The sequence below is a fragment of the Ailuropoda melanoleuca genome, chromosome 17, assembly GCF_002007445.2.
Source record: "Ailuropoda melanoleuca isolate Jingjing chromosome 17, ASM200744v2, whole genome shotgun sequence".
Lineage (NCBI taxonomy): Eukaryota > Metazoa > Chordata > Mammalia > Carnivora > Ursidae > Ailuropoda > Ailuropoda melanoleuca.
This window is the reverse complement of record NC_048234.1, coordinates 32978554-33002742: the sequence shown is the minus strand read 5'-3', so window position 1 is coordinate 33002742 and position 24189 is coordinate 32978554. Positions and strand designations below refer to the sequence as shown.

At 40.7% G+C, this 24189-nt stretch overlaps 1 protein-coding gene across 2 annotated transcripts in view; it reads right to left on the bottom strand.

The window, feature by feature from the left end:
- Positions 1–16888, bottom strand: part of TLE4 (TLE family member 4, transcriptional corepressor) — an 89634-nt gene extending 72746 nt beyond the window's left edge. Inside the window, exon 1 of one of the 2 annotated variants that reach the window (XM_019808727.2) lies at positions 16778–16888. In XM_019808727.2, the coding sequence (XP_019664286.1) occupies positions 16778–16804 (27 nt within the window). In that variant the 5' untranslated portion in view covers positions 16805–16888. The remainder of the gene's footprint in view (positions 1–16777) is intronic. The other variant, XM_002927980.4, reaches the window with a different exon arrangement.
- Between the last annotated feature and the right edge of the window lie 7301 nt (positions 16889–24189).

The window sequence follows — 24189 nt, the reverse complement described above, 5'->3', positions numbered from 1 at the left end:
CACCTAATTCACCATTTAGTCATATGTATTTACTGATACATTTAAAACTTTTGATAAATTAAATTTCCACTAAATATGAAACGAGTTCCTATATACCCCTTATCTGGCTTCCATTAAAGTTAATACCTTACATAACCACAGAAATTATCAAAACTAAAATATTAACATAGCACATTACTATTAAACTATAGACTTTATTCAGGTTTCTCCAGTTTTTCCACTAATGCCATTTTTCTGTTCTAGGATGCCACACTGCATTGAGAAGTTTTAATGTTTCACATGTTATTATACCAAAATTATAAAGCTGTTTCACAGATCTTAAGAATGGCAACATACAAATTACAGTCACGCTGGTGAAGAGAATATACCTTGAACTTTGGAAGAATTAGAAGGGGCTAACCATGAACCCATTTCACAAGTCATCCACTATACAATATCAAACAAAAAAGCACACTCAGTAGGGCACCTGGTAGAAAGGAGTAATCCTTATCAAGTGTTTAAAATATAAAATTATAAAATAAGAATGTAATTAAATAACTCACCAAAGATATATGACAAAAATATATACAGAAATAATTCAGTATGTTTTAAAATGTTTAAATCAATGAAACAGACCACTTTCTGTATCAGGTGGTCAATTCTTAAGCTTCTTTGTTAAGTTCACACTTAGAAACTATCCTAGAAGTAGAGTGCCAGATGCACACTGATAATGACTCCTGATGAGTCAATAAAACAAACATAAAAGACGCCATCTTCTTTAAATAAAAGGAGTCATCAACAAATCAACTGAACCTTGCCCTTTCCTCGATTAAAAAATAAAATGGCTTCAATCTATCAAATTTCAAATAACATTCAAGAATTCAATATAAAAAGAATCTCTGTCAAGTCTTCTCATCGACAGAGGAAAACTCAAAGCAGATTCCCAGGGAGAGAACTCAGTTTCACTGGATATTATTCCAGAAGCTTAGAGTAGCATAACCTAACGGACTGCCCTACAACACAAGGAAAGCTTGCTGAGGTTGCCCCACGGCATCCTCTGTCCTCTGGTCTCCGCCCCATCCGTGTTAATTACAGAGCAATTAACCTGCAAGATTTACTACTATATGCTACTACAGTTGTGCTAAGAAACGTAGTAAAACTTCTTGCTTTTTAAAGATGGAAGGAAAGGAAATGTATGTTAAGAGTACAAAGTTCAACGCTGACTTGTTACTAAAATAATTTAAGGCAAATCACCTAATTATAAACAACCAAGTTAAAAAATGATCACTTTATAAGAAAACGCCAAAAATCAAAAAGGAGGGCATAGACTGTAGTATCAATTAAACATTAAAATCAAATACACGCTATGTAACCATAATGGAGAAAAACCTACTGAGAAAGATATATACCTTGGAAAAATTCTCACTGAGCTCCCTAGGCTGTTACTATAAGGGGGGGTTACTTAAGGGGGGGGAGGGGGAGGTAAAAAAGAAAAAAAAAACCACACACACAAAACCCAAAACACTCTCTTATCTCAAACCACAATACGAAATAAAAATCCTTTTTTTTTTTTCAGTTCCCTTGATAGGCCATTCAAGAAAATAAAGATTAAAATGGAGTGAACTTTAAACTTAGACAAGTAAGCACCCCATTAAGATAATTAATTTAATTCTGAAAAATAGCCAGTAATTACTTCTGAAAATATACAGCAGTGAGGTGGTAGACATGGCCTCAATTCTGTTAATAGCTTTTACTGGAGTTTCTATAACAAAGAATTATTTCCCTGCAGTTTCAAGTTTGGAATGAAGGGTAGAAAAGGACCCATGAGCAAATCGAGTTCACAGGAAATGTTTTTTGAAATGCTGTCTTTCTACAAAAAGAGGAATTTTTTTTAAGATTTTATTTATTTATTTGAGAGACAGAGAGAGAGCATGAGTTGGGAGGCAGAGGGAGAGAGAGAAGCAGACTCCCTGCTGAGTAGGCTTGACCCCAGGACTCTGAGAGCACAATCTGAGCCAAAGGCAGATGCTTAACCGACTGAGCCACCCAAGCGCTCCAAAGAGGAATTAGTTTTAATCAAATGCCCCCAACTGCTTGATAACCAGGGCCTGACAGACCAATGACGAAGCAGGAGCAGGGTAAGTGCAGAGTTTAAGTAAATACATATCCCTAGCAATTTGGGACAACTCCAACTGGAAACCAGGCAGAGATTTTCTTGCCCACTATGCTACCAACCACAGAAAAAATCCTGAAAAGAAAAAAAGGGGGGGGGGAAGCAGCATCTTTCTCAGAACAATGAACACACTTAGTGTCATATCTTGGTTTCTTAAAAGAAAAGAAAAAAAAAAAAAAACGCATGGTGAGCTTGCAAGCCCTCAAGCCAGGGAGTAAGAAAGCTATCTAAAATAATGGGGAGAGACAACTAGGACATGGAGCCAACCAGAAGGGGTTCTGACTGGCAAAACTTGAGACAATTTAAGCATGATGAGGAATAATAACTGTAATAGATTATAACACATCTAACACACATTAAGAAAGTTTCCAGGAGTGGGGTCCATGGTACCCCAAGAAAATAGGTGGGGCTGTGGGGCATTCTGGGGCCAAGGACTAGGGAATGGTTCCCAAATTCACAACATTCTTGCACCAGCTGGCCAACATGGGTGCATAGAGCATGCGTTCCTTGAGACACCGTGGAGAGAAGTAATGAGGGACCCAGTGACCCTGATTGAGAAAAGCTCGGAAAGAGGAGGCAACAGACTCTGAAATGGAGTAGCAAGCCCAAGAAGGGCCCAGGACTGGGCTGGTATCTACACTCTCTGAACTCTGAAGATGCCCTTCGGTAAGGATTCGGTCTGTGGGGGCTGGGCTGAGTTTGAGAAAGAGATCCTGAATGGCAGTCAGTGATGCATGCTAATGAAGAGGCCACCAGGCCACCAAGCTGGAATCATTACCATCTGTGTAAGCAACAGCCAGTCACTTAACATTTCTGGGCCTCAGTTTCTTCATGTAAAAAGTGGAAACAGTTTTAAAATCTATCCCCTGAGGGTACTGGGAGAATTCTATGAGATTGTTCACATAAAACCCTTAGCACAGGGCTTGGCAAATAATAAACAATAAATGAATAAATGGTGACTGCTATCACCAAAAAAAGGTATCCAGAAGTCCATTCATACACACACACACACACACACACACACACACACACACACACACACACACGGGGATGGGTGGGCAGGAGGAGTTCTTCTTTATAGAATATTAATTTAAAAGGGAAAAGAATTGAAAACTTACTACTTCACCACTCCAAATGTATTAATAGCATCAACCAAGGCTAAAATCAATGGGTAAGAAGTTGTTGGGTGTCAAGTGATTCACTGTCAAATCATCACCCCACAGATTACCAGTCTTCACCAATTAGGTGATACAACTGTAAATACACCAGCACCTAGGTAGTATTTTTTACTAAAAATACTTAACTTGAATCTAAACATGAGGAAACAATCAGACAAATCAAGGTTGTGAGACATGCCACAAGACTGGTCTAGAATCTTCTAAAATGCCCAAGTCCTAAAGTAAATGGTTTGGGGACTGTTCAACCTTAGAGAAGACTGTAGAGACTGAGGAACAAAGACATCTGTGAGTATGAGTCACAGATTGGGAGGAAACTGCTGGGAAAAGAAGTGCTACCACAGACACTTTGTGGACTAGAGAATTAAGAATACAAACCATACACTGGATATACAGATGTGCTGACTGTATCGCCCTTATATAGGAAAATAGCCTCATTCATAGAAGACACATGCTGATGTACCATGAGTGAACCGTCGTCATGATGGCCTCTTCCTTTCAAACAGTTCAGCACACACACAAAACACAAAACGTTAACTGGTTGAGTCTAGGCGATGAGTACAGTCTTGATTTTATACTTTCCACTTCTCTGTAGTTGTTGGGATGGGAAAAATAGATGTGCCCTTCTGGACAAAAGATTGGGAGGTCTTGCTTTTTTTTTTTTTTTTTTTAAGTTTTTTTTTNGGTATGTGAGAGTTCACTTAAGTGATCCTCAATCGTTTGGTTCAAGTTTAGGTCGTTTCCAATTTTGATGTATATATGGAGTCACCACGGTATTACAAAATACTAGGTAAGATAGTTCCTCAACAAGTTATAGAATACCCAAATCAAAGTGGCCTAAGTAAGAGAGATTTTTATTTCTCACTTAACAAGTCCAGGGTTAAACATCAGATGACCTGGTGATAACAAGGTTTTGTGTCAACATCTCTTTGGCTCTCATGGCCTCTCCCATATCCCATTTCCACACCAAGATGGCTGCCACAGCTCCAAGCATTAACTCATCCTCACACAACCATGTTCAAATGCAGAAAGAGGGCCATTTTCTTTTCTGGGTCTTTCTGCTAAGGAGAAAAAGACATCTCCTTTAATCTCATGGACTTGGATAGGGTCACTGGCCCACAGCCCAGCTGTGAGGAAGGCCGGACAGAGCACCTGGATGGTTTAGCCTCCACAGCGGGAGGTATAGGCTCAGCCTGCAACAACCAACCAACAAAACCTGCCTTGACATCTGTCTTTGCTCACAGGCCAGTCTGAGGCTATTAGCTGAAAGAGACCCCAAACTACCTCTGAGCTTTTAATCCAAGTAGGCAGCAGCTTAAACTTCTCCTCTCAACAGTCCCTTCTCCCAGATACTCGTTTCTGCAGAGATGTATCTACAAACTGCTTATGGTCAACCCAGAAATAGCCAGAGGGAAAAATACATGACTGCCACTTTGCTTCAGAGCCACAGTGGCACTGGCCCTGTTGGTCACACAAGATAATCTGGGTGACTAGAGAAACTCTCCCCCTTTTTATAAATCTACCAAGGGAAAACAATGTATGAAAATCATAAGGGACAGAACAGCTGTGGAGCTGCCTTAAAAAGGGTTCAAGAATGTACCATTTTGAGTTTCCCTGAAAAGGTTTATGTGTAGGGGTTAGTGCTAACTCTTGCTTATTAGGTCAATGCTATTTCAGTGTGCGTTATTACTGCATCCCACGAAGCAGTTGGTATTCACAAGCAGAATGGACAAGACTTTCTCCAGATGGAGAAACGAAAGCAGGAAAAAAGTATAGTTTATCGTAAGACCATGAAATAATTTCAAGTAGGACTCCCCCAAATATACTGCCAATCCCCAGAGCTTCTTATTTATGTACCCTCTGACTGGTCGATGGCCTCTAGGGTCCTCCTCTACCAGTATGCCCTTCCTCAGCCACTGCTGCCTATGATTTGCTTACCCTCACACATCTGCTTTTACTGGATAACTGCTACCCCGGTGCTTGGTTCGTGATTTAATATTAACAGGGTTTATCCATCTTTGGATCTACCCCTCCCATGAAATCATGAGCACCAAAGAGGCAGGGACCAATTTTTAATTGTCATCGTGCCCCAGAACTTTAAAGGGTGCTGGTATAAACAGGGAACTAATAAATAAAGTTACTGAAGAACTATTTACTTATCTGTATTTTTTTTTAATACAACTATATGAAGGCAGCTGCTGGCTCCAGTTAATTCCTCTTACATAAACAATATCCCAAGTAGGCATTATCATGAACTGTCAGTTAAAGTTTAAATGTTTAACATGGCTAACTTCTGTTCCACGGTACCTATGATGATATCAACAAAGTGTAGCTTTGGGTTTTTTTGTTTGTTCATTTGTTTTTGTTTTTTAAACCATCGACAGACAGTTCAAGGAACTCCCCCATCCCCTGGGCAATATTTAGAAACAAATTCAGTATAAACTCCCTACCTCCAGGTTTCTCAACAACCGTCTAGCAATGTCTCCTTTTAATGCTACAGACAACTGCTTTCTAGCTGCACGCATCCCACCAGGTATTTTACTATTTCCCATCAGCAGCTGGCACAGTTCTACTGCCATAAAACATAGGCTCAAACATTTTTGTGTCGTGGGACCTTTTGTGAAACTAAGTCCAAAATTTCTTCTCTAGAAAATGTACATATCTCTTTCACCCACCCATAATTTTGTCAACATTTCAGGGGGCTGAGGGACAGCCTAATTAATACCCAAGCATGAAATCCAAGAAGACCCAAGGACCTAGGTTTAAAATACCAAGGACCTAGGTTTAAAAGTGGTGTTTATAGGGACGCCTGGGTAGCGCAGTCGTTAGGCGTCTGCCTTCGGCTCAGGGGGTGATCCCGGCGTTCAGGGATCAAGTCCCACATCGGGCTCCTCTGCTGGGAGCCTGCTTCTTCCTCTCCCACTCCCCCTGCTTGTGCTCCCTTTCTCGCTGGCTATCTCTTTCAAATAAATAAATAAAAAATCTTAAAAAAAAAAAAGTGGTGTTTATAACAACTTGTGATTCTTACATATGAGAGTAAGTTACAACAGACAGGGAGAAACACAGTAGGAGTCAGGAGTAGCCAGATGATCTGTGCAGCTCATATGCTTCAGACAACTTAGGCGAACCAATCAGTATGTGCATTAGGCACATCCAATTTCCATTTCCCTCACTGAGCTCGGGGCATTAAACACTGGACAATCCTACAGTGGATCTTGGGATAAAGAGACTATTGATCCTAGTATAAAAGAAAGAGGAACACAGAGTCGAGGGAACAAATAAGGGACAAGTGTAACAGAATGGTTAAATGTGTGAGCTCTGAAGTTGGTCTAAGTGTGAACCCCCATTCTGCCACTTCCTCCCTGTGTGGCCTTTAGAAAACTACATACCCCTTCAGAGCCTTGGTTTCACTTTTTGTAAAGTTGGGAGAGTAGTACTATCTTCCACATGGGGTCGATGTGAAGATTAAACACAGTACTGACACAAAACAAATCATAAACATTGGCTATTTTTACTTACCTGTTTAGGGAAAAGAATCTAAGCCTAGGGCTGTAAATCTAGAGAAATAACTGTGACACAAAAGGCCCTTTAGTTTTAAAATAAAAAAACCCATAGTTACCAAAATAAAGAGGATCAGGAATCATACCATGCATACAATGTTAGACAAGTGGTAATATTTTAGTGGCTATCTGCTCCAGCCATGCAGCCTAAAGGTGAGAAAACTGTTAAATGAGATTCCTAAAATCATACTGTAAGTGACACTCAGGATTGTGGATTTTTAACCAGTCCAAACTTCCTCTCAAAATTGTGTGTGTGGTGGTGGGGGGGATGCAAAAATAGATCAAAATAGAGTACTTGTTCATTTAACAAATATTTATTAAGCATAATAAATTACTGCACGTTTATTGAACAAATAGTTACTGAGTACTTATTGTACAAATATTCATGGAACACAACGAGCTACACATTGTTCTAGGCACCACGGCAGGAAAAGTGAACAAGATCTCACTTGCTAGTGAAGGGAGTGTGATGCATTCATGAACAAATAAATGGTAAATGCTATGAAAAGTACAGAACGGGCTAACAGGGCAGAGAATGAACTGGGTAAAAGAGCTACGAAAGCCGGCTGATCAGGGAAGTCCTTTCTCGGGAGATACATGAGCTGGGACTTTAAGGAGCATTAGGAAGACCGTGTCAGGACATGGAGGGCGGGCCTTCAAAAGCGCTGATGCACAAACCCTCAGTCAAGAAGCAGCCTGAGGTGACCCAGGGAGAGAAGAAAGAAGCCAATGTGGGCATGTGGGTGAAATACAGTCAAACGAAGAGAATGAGTGGTATGTGACATCAGAGAGGTGGGCAAAGAGTCAGCTCATGAAGAAATTTGTAGGCCACAGGAAGATATTCAGACTTCATTCTAAGCAAAACTGGCAGCCCTCAGAGACAGGTTTTAAGCAGGGGAGCAATAGGATCCAAGTTGTATTTCAGAAGATCAGTCTGGCTGCTGCAGGTAGGATAAAGCAGAGAGAGACAAATGCGTAAACAAGAAGCCTTATGAGGAAGAGGCTGGAGACCAGAGGAGGGAGACAACAAGTGCAGTCACCCTTGACAGAACAGTCTGGAGGCAGAATAGATACCATTTTTGATCGGAGAGAAGGTTTTTTACTGAGTTTGGATTCTTTCCCTTCTTCCCTCAGCCAGTCTCTAGGACATGGACAATGAAGACTCAAGTTCTGAGGGGTACTGGAACAGAAAAGAATAAGCACAAAATGGAATGGGGAATATCAATAATGACAGCTACGGATATCAAGGCAGTGTGTCATTGGCAAAAGAACAGACACCCAGTTTCACAGAGCAGAAGAGAGTCCAGAAGAGGACCTAGGTAATAGAGTCATTAGATTTTCAACAACGTGCAAAGGCAATTCAATGGAGAAAAGCGTTACTTTAACAAAGGTACTGGGAACCATCGAATCAAAGGTCCATCTGAAGAACGAAAGAGAGAAAGAAAGAAACTAGATCTATATCTCATACCATAAACAAAGTTGACTCAAACTGGATCACAGGACTAAACCTATAACTTCTGGAAGAAAAGCTAGGAGAACATCTCTGTGGTCCTTGGGTGAGACAAAGATTGCTGAGAGACACACCAAAAGTTAAGACTCATGAAGAAAAAAAATTCATAAATCCGACTTCCTTGGTGTTAAAAATTTCTGCTCTTCAAAAGATAGTATTAAAAAAGATAAAAGGACAATTATAGATTGGGAGAAATTATTTGCAAAATACACAAAGGACTTACATTCAGACTTTTTTTTTTTTAACTCTCAGAACTTCATATTAAAAAAATAACAGACTCAAGGAAAAAGGGAGGCAAAAATAAGAGCAGAAACTTTCCAGTGAAGACAGAGAGACAGCAAGTAAGCACACACGGGCACTCTTCCGTAGCTGCTACGGAAATGCATCAACTCCAGAGTAGCACCACCCACCTGTCAGAAACGGGGAAGACTCCCAAAGCCTCCAATTCCGTGTACTGCTGGAGATGTGGAGCAAAAGCTGTCTCACAGAGCGTGTTAGTGAGAGTGCAAAACTACATGGTCGCTTTGGACAATAGTAGGTCAGTTACTTCCAAAATACACTAACCATGTAACTCAGCAATCCCACTTCCAGGTAATTACCCAGAAGAAAGGAAATCTTATATTCACTCACAAAAACTTACACAAATCTGTATGTTAATATTTACTGGAACTTTGTTCACAATCACAAAACGCTACAGCTAACCCAATTGTCCTTCAAGGAGTAAATGGCTAAACACACTAGCCTATCCTACAATAGAATATCATTCAGCCACACAAAGGATACTAGGGATACAGGCAAGCACAGACAAATCTCAAATGCATTGTTCTAAATGAAGATGAAAACTCAAAGACTATATAGTGTATAATCCCATTTATACGACATTCTCAGAAAGGCTCACTTTGGGAGAAAAAAAACTTCATGGGCAGGTGTCAGCGGCTGGGGTAGAGAAAAGACCTGACTACACAGAACAAGGGAATGTGGGGAGGCGGGGCAAGAGAGAAATATTCTGTATCTCCACAGCGGTGGTAGTTTACATGACTCTATTCGGCTGTCAAAACTCATAGGACTGTATGCTAGAAAGGGTCAACTTCACTTTTATTCAATTATACCTCGATAAATCTTTTTGAAATATATAGAGTATCAATATTGAATGTGTATTGCTAGATTTCTAATTCCAAATATAAAAAATATAAATTCATAGAGGTATGCCTCATTTTTATTGTGTTTTCTGTTTCTCTTTATTCTGTTGTCCTTGGAAGCTAAAGATTTACTGAAATTAAAATGTGTAAATTAAAAGTTGATTATGTGTAGTAAAATGCAAAACCAGAAACCTTACAACTACCAAAACCTTAAAGATGAATGATTCAAATGTAATTTGAGGATCATTTCAGAGTATACTTTAGAAAATGTTTAAAAATATCAGAACATAAAATGTGCCCCTTTGATCTGAGTTGGTGAAGGTATTCAAATACTTGTTTAATGAATGAAGGAGTAGATGTAATCACTATTTTTAACCATTTGATAAACGGTCCTAACCTTTTCACAAAGGACCTCAGGAAAACACTTAAGATCACAAGTGCATTTTTAGGTAAAAGATTCCCAAACTGATATCCTAGGGAGCTTTGAGGAGGACACACACCAAGTCTTTTTAGCCTAAGTCCTTTAAACCTCTGAGTTGCTCTTTGGGGTGAGCCTGCCTCTCCCCTCCCTCCCAGCTTCGAAGGGCAGAGGCAGAGGGTCTGGCTACCTGGGAGCTGCTGCTGCTGCCTGTAGGGTCACTAAGGGCAAGATGCCAATAAGAGAATAAGAAAAAGGGATGCAAAAAAGAAAAACAAAACAAACCACTAACCAATCAAAAGGAATGACAAAGTACAAGCTTGCAAGCTGCCCTGGGTGAAAACTGCTTTTCTGCCTTAACTCTTCCACCCAGACCCCTGGACCCCTACCCAGGCTCAGCCTGCTGTGCTCTGGTGTGAATGACGTGCAGATCACAGACTGGGAAATTCCACCTTCTCCTCAGTAGTGGAAGCACAAAGCCCACAGGCCTTTTACTAAGTCAGATGCACCCACCCAAACACATTCTGCAACTCGTCACACTTTGTGCGGAGCTCTACCTTGAGTTATAGAAATACAGGTGGGCGCGCCTGGGTGGCACAGCGGTTAAGCGTCTGCCTTCGGCTCAGGGCGTGATCCCGGCGTTGTGGGATCGAGCCCCACATCAGGCTCTTCCGCTATGAGCCTGCTTCTTCCTCTCCCACTCCCCCTGCTTGTGTTCCCTCTCTCTCTGGCTGTCTCTGTCTCTGTCAAATAAATAAATAAAATCTTTAAAAAAAAAAAAAAAAAAGAAATACAGGTGGGAGAAAGAGGGAGAGAAGGGTTCTTTCCTCAACAGGAAGAAAAAGAGTAGTACTTCAGGTTGGCAAAACAAAAGACAGAAAGACAGAAAGAAAAGAAAGAAAGAAAAAAACTGACTAGCTTCTAGAAGTTTCTTCTAGGAAAGCTATGTAACAGAAATTAACAGAGTACACCATAAATACAAATTAGAAATTTTGTTCTTTACCCAGGTTTCTTAGGGAGTTCTGAAGTGGAGACAGAGCTAAAAAAAAAAAAAATTACTTAAATATATGAGAGTCTTTGCTATGAGAGAAGGGAAATTACTGCCTCTTAGAGCTTCATCAAATTGTAGCACAAAGATTAGATTATGACTGCATCACTCAATAATGTAGCCCCCTGATCCACAATAAATGAATCAGTTAAAAACAAAACAAAACAAAAAGGGTGAGGGGCAGGCATACCAACATAAGATACAGAGGAATGTATAGACTTATGATATAAAACTGCTTTGGCTTACATGCAATCTCGGGGTCGATCATACTTGTGAGAGCAGGTGAGCAAAGCCCTACAACTGCAGAAAACCAGCCTCCTTTCCCCCAGCCCTTATCCCAGCAAGCTGTGCCCATCACGCAGCCAGTGGCCAGCATATCTCATAAAGCCTTTAGACTCCAGGCACACTGTCTGGTGAAGACAGTCACAAGGGTGGAATAACGATCTCTGATGAAACACACATCTATTTCATAGCTTGTTTTTAAGATCATTCCATATTACATACATTTAGAAAATACCAACAGTAATCGGTTGGGAGAAGAAAAAGAAAGGGAAGCTCACCTATAAATTTATGGGAAAGTACTTATTTTAAAAAGAATGTAAAAGCTGAGCTGTTCAAGAAAAAATGTTTTACACACAGAGCTCATGTCTGAAAACAAACCACGATCCCAGCACCTGAGTACAGCTGCCTACCTCTGCCAGAAACCCCCGTGAAAGAGCTTGGGGCCGATGAAGTAAAATCCTGAGTTTTCTAGTTCTTCCAAAAGTAGAGAGACAGGGCTTTGGCTGCAGATAATTTTAAGAAATGATCCCAGGACAAGAGTGGGACCTAGGGAAAGCAAATCAGGCAAGAATGGAAAATCACAACAAGGATGTAACCCTGAGTTGATGACTACCGTGGGCAGCTAGCTGAAACTCCGCCCTGCTGGGACCCTTTATGGAGCAAGGAAGAAAGCACCTCAAAATTCCCCACCAATGGGGCAGGAGGGAGGTCATTTCACTGACTGACTGCCTGTGCAGCCCGAATTACCCCATGGGGGTATGTGTAAATACCTCATCCTTTCATACTGCTCAGCCATAAGTGAAGGATGGATTCCCCACCAAGAGCACCAGGAAATGCAAGAGCTTCCCAGTGTGGCTGAGGAGAGGTGCTGTCAAGCCTGGGGAAACACTGTACTTGTACTGGCAATGGCCAGAGGGAAAGGCAGAGGAGAGAAATGAGGGAATTGCAAGAATGCGGTAGCCCAGGAGGGACACCACTGCTTCAGCACTGTGGGGGTACCTGTGCCCAAAAGAGGACAATAGCACAGCCACTGCAAAATCAACAATATCTCTTGCAAGTCCTTTATTAGCAAATACAGAGGGGGGATGAGAATGTGGCTCTTGGATACTTAACATCTTTTTGCTTTTGTTGAGAAAGTGAAGTATTTTTAATTGTATTTCAAATTTTGTGCTACTGGAAGCTGTGATAGAACAGGCATGAACACACGCGTGCGCACACACACACACATTTTTATAAATACCCACATATTTGTATCTTCCAGTTTTCTGCCTAATGATTAATTAATTTAAAAAGACAAAAAGAAAAATTACCACAATGGCGTATCTAAATGCCTCTGAAACTTAAAATGGCAGTTTTGAAATCTATAATGGAAAAGGAGGGACATGCGTTTTCAAACTGTCATACCACAAGACCCTCTGCCAAAATGTCAATCTGGAATGTGTGTGTGTGTGTGTGTGTGTGTGTGTGTGTGTGTAATTTAAGGGCCAATTATATGACAAGGACAATAAAACAAAATGCTAAGAGGAAGAAAAAACCCCCGAAGGTATTGTCTTCCTTTTTTTAAACTAACTCAAACACATAGGATGGTAAAGGCAAAGTCATTTAAATCATTTCCTTAGTAATACAAGTAATATTTAAATAGATTTAATAGTGCTGCTCCAAACCAATGAATTATGGGTTTAAAACCTATTAAAATGTAATGTTTTTTTCCTGAGCTGAGAGGAGAGAGATTTAAATCCACTGAATTTTAATATTTCAGCTTGAGCTGCAGGAGGTAGAGAAAGTCCAAATGAACTATTCCATCAGCACCATTCAAGCATGAACATTTTAATCAGTTTTACTTCCTTGGAGTTCTCTAACACAGTTTACGCTGTCATTCTGAAAGCACTTAATACAGAGAGTGTGAAAAACCACCAAGGCTTGTTATTGCCTTCACAATTGATGGCAAATAATTTTGCAGACTTCCTATCATTAAAATGTCACTGCTAAAAATTGCGGTTCAGCATTTCTTGTGCTAAACTGCATTTTTTCCTACAAACACCATGGCATACCTGTTCTTAAGGAATTTTTTTTAAGGTTTTTTTTTTTTTTAAATGCGTATTTCTACCTTTTTTTTTTTACCCCCTCAAGGAGTTAGGTTAAAGAGAGGGTGGAGGGAATTCCAAAGAAACCCCACTTTCTATTTTTACAAGCCAAACATTTCCTTTTCCAATCTTTGTACTAACAAAACTTTTTTTCCCGAATGGTGGCTTCTTTAGTGAAATTCTTATGAGGTTCCAAGCCAGTCTCCTTTATTAAGCATAACCACATTCACACAGCATGTGCTGATTATATAGTGTAATGGATTTAAAAAGCATTTTAAGATAGTCAGATGACTCAATTTAATAATACAGGAAATGAAAACATCATTTCTAATTAGATCATATTACTGATTTAAAACTACAATTTGTGTACTGTTCCAACAGTGGGATCTCGCAGAGATTCTAATTTAAAAACACAGTAGCTAGTAGGACACATGACAAGATCAAACTAGATACATAACATTCCCTCAGCCAATTTGGGGGAACTCCGGGAAAGCTTCAAGGAAATGGGAGATACCACAAACTCAAAACAACACACAAAATATTGACTATAGAATACAACAGAGGAATTTTCCTAGGTTTTTTCCTTATAAATAAAAGATAAATGATATTTAACTTATTTCAATCTATCAACAGTTTTAAACTGAACATGACCTGTGAAAGAAATCATTATAACTGTGTTTCATTCCATTAAACACAACTAGCTTATTGTCAAGAGAACAAGCCGCCTCTCCAGGTTTCTTCGGGCTCACTTCAGCATTTTGCATTTAAACTGCATGGATCACTGGTTTGGCTCATTTACCAATGAAGGTAGAATAATATTGCAGAGTTAAAAAGGTGCTTCATCAGATTTCATTAAATCTGGGAACATTTGCACTTGTCTGGATGGTGTGCATACATATAAAACAGATACATATGTAGTGATAAACAAATGAAGGTCTGTCTGCAGGGGCTTTAGATGGGTCTTTGCTTCTTGGGAGGAAAATTTTCATTCCCTCAGTGGAAAAAACCATGGCCAACTACATTCCCAAAACCAAGTACAAAAATCTAAAATTGGCCCCTCATTACTTTTGGTAGCTAGTCAAAATGGCACACCTTACAACACGGAAGAGCAGGTGCACTGAAAATTACACAATGTTACAACTGAAAACTACTGGACAGGAGGCATTATGCGCTGAAAACAGACAAAGACAACACACCACAGAGAACAGCAGCAGTAGGAATGTATCAAGTGAGTTTGTAACGGGGCTCTTCCTTTTCACTTGGTTTCTGGCTCCCTAAAGCAGCTGGGTTTGTTTTTCTATCTCTGCAATCTATTTTTTCAGAATAGTCAGATTATGTGACTGTGACTCCATTTCCTGCTCAGACACCAATAATCTGGAATCCCCACCAGATCCATAAACAGCACGTGCTGCTTTGATAGCACGCGGTTCCACGGAGTTAGTTCTTCACGTAAGTTTTTTAGGGCACAAAATTAAATTTGCTGTATTTTAATAATTAAATCATATATATACAATATGTCAGTAACTTGACTACAGTCTAATAAATCGTCCTTTCCCTGAGAAAAGGAAATCTGCCATCCCATTCAAAACAAGATATGTAAAATGAAACAGATATGAAACAGCATTAAAAATATACTTGATGTGTGAAGGGAAGGGAACCTGTTCTGAGTTTTAGATCTTCCCTCCTATTTTGAAGCAACATCCAATATAAAACAATGGGTTTTTGATTTAGATTAATCTCTCCACAGCCTCCTGTTTCCCAGAGAAACGGCTGCCAACCAGTCCTAAGGTAGGATGGCTCCTCATGTTTTAGCGGTTCACACAAACAATGAACACTAACAAGCCAGAAAGGACCCAGCATGCTCCCCTATCAGTCCTCCTGCACACGTTCTCTCCTTCAACAGCGGACAGTGGTGTAGTGGGCGAGAAACGCAGGTTCTATCCCCGGTGGCCTCGGGAGGTCTGATAACCAAAATACATCCCAACGCGAATATGAGTGCTTCAGGCAAACACGGCTGGAATAGACTTATACAACTAACTTTAAAATTAAAGCTTTTTCAACTTTTTAAAAAATGTAACGCGCCGCTATTTTCCGGAGTTTTATGAAATAAAAACTACTTGTGAAATGTATTCCTCTCTCATCTCTCCCTCAAACCCAGAGCGTAGAAAGTGTCCCACAGATGAGTCTGCACGGCTGGTTCTGCGCCTTTCTTTCCAAGGGCGCACTTCTGAGGAAATAAAAGTTGCCCCTTCCCATTTATGATGTCTTCCAATTTACTACTGGTATTTTCTTGTGGTCAGAGGCCCACAAAACAGAGCTCAAAATAGCCCATTAAAAAACAAGCCACAATCAGACATGGCTCCACCAACGCCAGTCATCCCAGAGTTGTGATTTCCTTGTTAAAAGACAGAGGCATAACTGAAGCAATATCTTCACTTCAGATTGATTATCAGGCGACCCTTATCCGCATCTTCACTCAGCAATTTGAATTTTAATGAAAGTAAATGGAATAATTAGCATTTCAAAGTGTGTTTGATACACTGAGGGGGGAAAAAAGAGAAAAGACTTTTGTGTATAATCTATACACAAAAAGTATTCTGGAGGGGGCCAAGAGAGGAAAGGATAGTTGTACTGTCTTCATTAGAATAATCTAAGGAACTGCTTGTACCAGCTGCATAAATAGAGATGTGATATTGTGCTCTTTTCAGCTAAGATTTTTCACCTTTACTATCGCTTAAGTTTTAGCACCTTATTTTATTACTTGTTACCTTCATCTGGGAGAACAAAAATCTAAGCGGAGTTGGAGTGATTGCCCAAACCTATGAATTCCAGCAGGATTTCTATGCAACATTAAAGCTACCATCACCAGGAAGAATTTCCTAACTGGGCCACTGACTTTGCCAAAAGGTACACCTTTCATCTAGTACTCCTACTACAAATGGACACCTAGCCCTTAAGAACCACTCATCACAGGGGAGGAAGAGTAGCTGGGAGATACAAAAATGCACATTTTATTTCACCAAAAACAGTATGCAGGTACACCAAAAACAGTATTTGCAGAAAGATGAGAGAAATACGGCCATTTTACCATCAGGGCAATCTCCATCTTTTTTGCAGACCTAGGCCATCAACAGGAGCTGATTGCAAAGGAAAATGTTATGAAAAAGAACTATCTAGTCTCCTTAGGGGAGAATTTCTGGGAACATGCCCACGGGAACTGGTGAGAATGTGATGCAAAGTTTCTGAGGTAGCCATCGAATTTCACATGAGACAGAAGGCAAAGTGCTGAATTTCACTTTGTGGTCCTCTATTGCCTTTTGCCCTTTTGGTGGAACAAAATTTAAAGAGAGAGAGCAAGCGAGCAGATGACACACACTAAGATCAGAGCTAAAATGGAAAGGCCACGTACCCCAATGATGGCGTTCAGTTCGGCCATGGTCACCTGCTTGGCCCGTTCCACAGCCTGCACCACTTGTTGCTGGTGCTATAAATGAAGATCAGAAACAGAATACAATTATTTGCTTTCTAATCAGGCAAGAACAGCTTTTCCTAACACGTCCTCTAACTTCAATTACATGCAAAACAGGATTCAGGGGTCTCAGTATTTCAAATAAAAGCCCCAGGCGGTGGCTGACTGATGTCTAGGGTATATTTGGGTCTCTGTTGCAGAGGAGTACTGGGAGTCCAACTGCACTGCACCCCCACAACTGGTAGAAGCAGCTTAAACTTCACTTTGACGTCAGCGGTGCCCTGTGGCCCAGCCTCTTCCACGAATACTAACAAACACAAGGCAACCCATCCCCCACCTGCTTTCTCTGTACCCCCTTTGCTCTGCTATCTACATAAACATTCTGAGAGTATTTCCTAGAAGTACTTATTTTCAAAATTTCTCCTGTGAGTGGTTACAGTAAGCACTAGAAGGCCATTTAGAATTAAACATTTATTTTCTTCTGAAAAGGTGGCAAGTGTTCATGTTTTAATTCCTATCAAGAAGGGCTGCATATTTAAGAGATTAAAAACGTACAACTTTCACTATCAGTAAAGTCTAAGGACTTCAGGTGTTTCTTTTACATGCAACAGAAAACTAAAACCTACACGTTTCATTTATTTTTCTTATGGAAAAACTAGGATGGATAGTATAGGAAAATCCCTCCCTCTATCCGGGATTCAGTTCTAAAGAGAATGAGCAAGAACGGAGTATCGGTAATTTGTGTAATATTAAAAAAACGAAGCAGCACAGAAGTCTCTGCAAGGAGGCGCTCACTCACTTCTACACATACACCAGTCAGTACACGAGCTCCTCCAAAACATGAATATTATTCTCAACCAAATACAGTTGAACATCCTAGCATCTACATTCTCAAATTTGGTCTAAAACAGGTCTCCTTTGGACTATTTTCAACTAGGTTTAGTGAATGAAGGAGCCAAAAAGACTGTGCTATGAGACAGGCACTCCTGTGTGGCTAGGAAGAATCTTGTTTTGACTGATCCTAGTTGAGAAATGTAGCTAACTTTCTCCGCTGATTGGAAGTGAATATGAAGCTTAGCTAGCATATTGCTTAATACACACAAAAAGCTAAGCCATCAATTATATATGAAATTCCCCTTCAGCTGCCTGGTATTACATTCCCAAACTCTCAAATATACACAGTTACTGCGATTAACTAGGGTGACCAATATTTCCACCTCCCAGTTGTGTAGGCTTGGGGGGGGTGTGGAGTGAGGAAAAGAAAACTGCTTTAGTTATCCACATGTGGTGTTTTCACCCTTAATTTCCCAATAGATATGTGTATTTTGTGCCTAAATCTAAGGGAAAGAAAAATGTCAAATAGATCGCTGCATTTTGAGCTTTTAATAAACTCTGAACATTAAACTAGATACTTTGATATTTCTCTTAATTTTAAGAGTTTCAAAGCAAGGGCTTAAGAAATAATCCCAAAGTCGTTTTTTTAAAGATTTTATTTGAGAAAGCGAGCAAGAACAAGGGTGGGGGGAGGGGCAGAGGGAGAAGCAGACTCCCCGCTGAGCAGGGCGCTGAGCCAGAAGGCAGGATCTCAGGACCAGGGGATCCTGACCTGAGCTGAAGGCAGACACTTAATAGACTGAGCCACCCAGGTGCCCTGAAAGTCTTCTAGGTATCTCCGTCCATTCTCTTATTCTTTAATAAAACATTTCCCAAAGTGAAATAACTCATTTCCTTCTCTGTTTGAAGAAAGTAAAAGTCCTAAAGATTTATAAAGACACTAGAAGGAACAGAGAGGCATGCTCCATAAAGTGACCAGTAACAGCAGTTTTTCCTCGAAGCTACCCTAACCAGTATGTTAACCTACAAGCACAGAGTTCATGTTTAGATTTAAAGCAATCTAGTTATCAGAGTAGTGAAAAATGGCAGTACTTGGACAACAGAGAAAAAGACAACATGTAGGACGACTCTGGGATTTTCCTAATACTCAAAGTGAGTATATGGACAGAAACTGGTAATGGATTTTCCACCTTTCGCTTTCCAACATTCGACAACGGCTGCTCAAAACTTCAAGAAACTGAAAGCCGAAGAACCACACGAACAAACATCAACACACATATCATTCATTCCATTCATGCATCCATTCGATTCAACAAAAGCCTTAAGTTCTTACTGTGTCCAATTTCTGTATATTACTGAAATATTTCCATATTAGTGAAATATCCTCTACTTTATCTTACGCATTCAAAGAACAGTTCTATTAAGACAGACATGCAGGAAATACAGCTAGTTAGGGCCTTTCTACCATGAAGATTGTTCAATTCTTGCTTCATAACCTGGACTCCAACTGCCAAGATAGGCTAAGATGCTTTAGGGCAGTGGGGGATATCTTTCTGGCTCAGCATTAAAATCAAGTGCATTTACTGAGAAAACCAGAAACACAGCAGTGAACCAGAACACTGACGTCTGATGTTCCTACAGAAACTCTTGGTAAAAAGCTAAAACGACAATGGGAAGTCATGATTCAGCTCCTTCGTTTCCTCTCATGACAGTGGCCACGGGCTAATACCACATCTGAACTCTACCTGTAGTTCAGGATTTTACTTCCCTATTTCTGCTTACAACTGTGAATCATCTGCTGTTTAAGGACCTTTTGAACAGAAGCTCCCTAAAGCAAAGAATGCCTCCTCCCAGTGTGCTCTGCAAGCACCAGAAACACCCTGACATTGCTCACTCAGCCACGTCAATAACACTCTAAGAATCACACCTCAGGAAAGAAGGGGCAAATCATCACTGAAGAAAAAAATGAACACTCGATGAAGCAGCCCAAAATCCTCATAAACTGACCCAAAGGTGGTATTTTTTTTTCCATTTCCAATTTTAACAAATAAGCTAACTCAGAAAATACAGCAAGTTTTTCACATCTCCTTAGAACCCTGATGGTTTTCCCATTACGTCTGCCATCTCTTCCCCTTTTCTTCCCCTTCCCCACTCTGTTCCTCTCCTCCCACTCCACCCTGCATCTCGTTTCCTCTCCCACTTCCTGCTTCTCCCCTCTGCCACCTCACCACAAGTGGTGACAGCCACTCGAGCCCCAGGCAATCTGCAGAAAGCAACAGTCCTATGGCCTCTTACTGCTCCCTCACATAGGGGCCTGATTGAACTTGTTCTACCAGTACCACCAAATAAAATGCTAAGAATATATCAGTAAGCCTAAGGTGAGGGGGGGGTCTCTAACTGGGACTTGGGGGGGGGTAAAAAAAAAAAAAAGCCCAATAATTTATTCTTTAAAATACTGCAATTTATAATTTTAAAAAAGAAATCCTTAAAAAAAAAACCCTACAATGTGATTATGGTTGCACAACCCTGTAAATTTACTAAAAATCACTGAATTACACACTTAAAACAAATGAATTTTATGATGTGTAAGTTGTATCTCAATTAAATACTGTGATTTAAGGAATACGAGCATGGATGGGGGGCCCTACAATGAAATTCTATACATTAAATTACTTTCCTACGCAACTTTCATCATAAAATTATTTTTTGCATTTTTCAGGAAAGGTCCTGAGAATAATTTTTTCAACAAGAAAGAGACTGAAACAATAGAAGTCATAAGTCCAACAAAGCCTGCTGAGAAACAGACCTTAACAAATCACTAATACGTGTATAACAGGTACTTACTGTATGAACTAGGGAAGAGATGACAATGACCATCCCTGTCATGCCAACACTTTAGGGCATGGCATCAGATGTAGTACTTCCAATAAAAACAAGGAAAAAACCTCTACATTACAACTTAGGATTTTTTTTAATACCCTCCCTCTCCCTTACCTCCCTTATTGATCGGGGTAAGTAAAGAGGCAGTGGGTAGTTAAAGGCAGAGGTGTAAAATGAAGTAGGATTTTTATAATGAACAACATTAATGTTCCTGACATGTGACATGAAAAAGTAAAGCACTTGGGATAATGGCCCCACTACTCCTCAAAGAACTCGCAGACATAGAGCATCTTACACTATATAGGAAAGCAGGATGTAAACTAATACCAGGGGAGGTTATAGGAAGGAATGCCCAGCATACTTCCTGGAGCATCAGGAAAGTCTTTGTTTTCTTATTCATCCATTCAATTATTTATTAAGAATCCACTGTGCGCCAGGCAACTGTGGCAGGAACTAAGACTACAGTCATGAACAAGACACTCGGTGAATGAATAACACTCACGAGGGTGGTAATATCACAACTGGAGGATAATTTCCATGAAGAAAATTACAGGATGCTACACAATCCCTTACTGGGGAACTATCTAATGGAATCTTTAGGACTGAGGGAAGATTCCCTATGGAAGCTGACCCAACAACTGACACATGAAGGATGTGCAAGAGTTCTGTGGATGAAGCAAGGAGAAAAGAATCCCAGGCACAGAGAAGAGCCTGGGCAAGGTCCCTGGAGGAGAAAGGAGCTTGTCTGTCAAGGAAGAGAATGAACGTGGATGGCTGTAGGAGAAGGACAGGGTAAGGGGAAAAGTGGGGAGAGACAAAGCGAGGTGGGACTGAAAGCTTTCTCGGGCATGGCAAAACACATATGCGAAGCCGTAAAGTGGAAGAAGTACCCACAAAAAGAACAACAAAGGCAAGCACCTGAAGTCACGTGGGTACGGCCCGGGCACACTCCAGAGAACCGCGGACTAGCAGAAGTGAAATCTGTAAGGCAGGAGGAGGCCCAACACTGACAGGCTTTGCACAACACGCAGAAAACTTGGACTTTATCCTGGTAAGACATTTCTTTAAAGATTTATTTATTTATTTGAGAGAGAGCACGTGCGCACACAAGCAGGAGGGGCAGAGGGAGAGAGAATTTCAAGCAGACTCCATGCTGAGTATGGAGCCTGACATGGGGCTCCATCTCACAATCCTGAGATCGTGACCTGAGCAGAAACCAAGAGTCGGAGGCTTAACCAACTGCAAGACCCAGATGCCCCCGGGTAAGACATTTTTAAAAAAAATTTTAAAGCAGCTGAGTGTTATCAGTTCTGCATGTTAGTAAGATAGAGCTGGGATAGTAAAGAACAGTAAAGGAGCTGGATGACAGGGAGGTGAGCCAGACAGGAGAGAGAACAAGTAGAAGGCTAATGCAATGCTCTAGGGTAACTTGAAAAGGTAAACTTGACCCTGGACCAAACGCCCTTTCTGCTCACAGGACTTATTAGCCACATGTACATAAAAAGCCACTCACTCAGAACTAGTAAAGGCCTTAGAAATCAGGAGACCCAGATGGCCGTAGTGCCCCAAGCACTATAACAACAAACTGACCAATAAAAGACTCTCCACCCTTCCAAAAGCCTACAGATTTCTCAATGCTGCCTGACTGAGTGGACTGGGAGGCTTACGTTGTAGTATCAACCACAGGCCAAAAGCCATTACTACATCCAACAGCGGAGTGTCCTCTGTCACACCCTACCAAGTTGTCCCTCAGTCTCTGCTTGATCGTATCTTCCAGAAGGGAACTCACTACCTCATGCACAAGCTTTTTCTATGTGGGGATAATGGGCTCTAATATTGATTAGAAATCTACCTCTCCTGATGTCTTCCCACTGGACCCCGTTTTGCCTCTACATTCTCCTCCACTGGAGTCCACTTCAAGTACATGAAAATGGCCTAATGTATGTTTTCACTTTCTCTATTCCATGTTAAATATCCCTAGGCCACTGGCTTTAGGCCACTCATCCACTGGCCACTCCTTGGTCGTGCTCTCGGTGACAAGATAGAATACTCCAGAGATGGCTAAGCAGGTCACATCTGAGTGAAGTGTCCCTCCATGTCCAGTAAGTCAGGCTAAAATCCTACTCAGCCTTTTTTCAGCAACTCTACCAAGTGTACTGGCCCAAATAAGCTTTAAATTCAAATCAGCCTTTCCTAATGGTATCCCAAGAAACGTTAGTCCCACAAGAAATCAGGTATTACTTAAAACAAAAAAACCCGACCGGGTTTAATTTGGCTAATACCTGGTAAATGGCAGGTCTTCTCTGAGCTTCAAATCTCAGAGCATGAATACGTATGCAGGGTCTTCCAAACAATTTTAGCTGTGAAACTTGGTACTAAGGCTTGGGAAGTGCTGAGCAAGGCTTTTTCCTACTGACCATCTCTGCGCTCACCCGCATGAGGACCGAGCATTCTTGCCCGACCTGTCCAATAAGCTCTCAAGTCCCAGCTTTCCAACTGAACTTTCTACAATGTCGGGAACTTCTACACTAGCCACATACGTGTTCTGAGCACTTGAAATGGGGCTAATGTGACTGGGAACCTTAATTTGTAACCTTATTTAACTTTGATTAATTTTAATTTAAATCTAAATAGCCACACATGGCTATGGCTACCCTTTTAGACATTATAAGCTCTACTTAAAGTATTTTAAAGCTTATTAGCTCCAGTAATAATCCAATCACCACCTAACTGAAAGTCAAAGAAATGAGTAGGTTTCTCAAAAGCACCTTAATTTTTTCGACACATATAGGTAAGGGTTGGCATCGCTGCCTCTGAAAGGAGGCCTGCATTGAAACCTGCGGAGAAGTTCTCCCCCCGAGAATTATTTACTTGCTGAGGGCAAGCAGGCCATAATGCCACCGTAAGCATCTCGCCAAATATGCAACTGTCACTAAAATGCATGGTCACATAGAACAAGTCGATTGGCCAAACCGTGGAACACGGGACAGGATTATGTCCCCTGATGCCTCATTCAGTTTTGTGAGAAAAAAACACATTTTAAATGAAAGGTGGTCCAATGTGAGAATCCAAAAACAGGCCAAAATCCATTAAAGCCCCAATCTAGGTGTATGAGTCACTTCAGGACATCCCTTAGATACACAGCACTGTCGTAACATATTACCAGCACTGACAAAACGGCCCTGACTGGAACGCAGATGTGTCCTGTGAAGGCTGCTGGCATTTAAGAAATGATCTCTGAAGACAGTCCTGAAGGTGTCACCGCATACTTATCAGGGGATCTCTGGTGATTTCAGCCAAGCTCACCTACATCAAACCATGTTATCACAAGCCATTGGTTCCTTACAAAGTTAACAAGCAGTAAGACGAGTTAACCTGGTGCCATTACGAGGCGAGAACACTGCCATCAGTGCATGCAACCACTGTATTGTGTTCATTTCCTCCCTGAAGCACAGTATGAAAGTGACTGCTGACATTTTTCAACTTCCATTTTACAATTATTCTATACATACAAAATGTGGTTCAGAGCAATTCAGTACCATATTAACCCAGGTATCCAAAAAAAACCCCACCATTTGAGATACACTCATATCTCATATCATAGAAGGGGTTTGTCTTCCATCAAATTAAAAGGACCA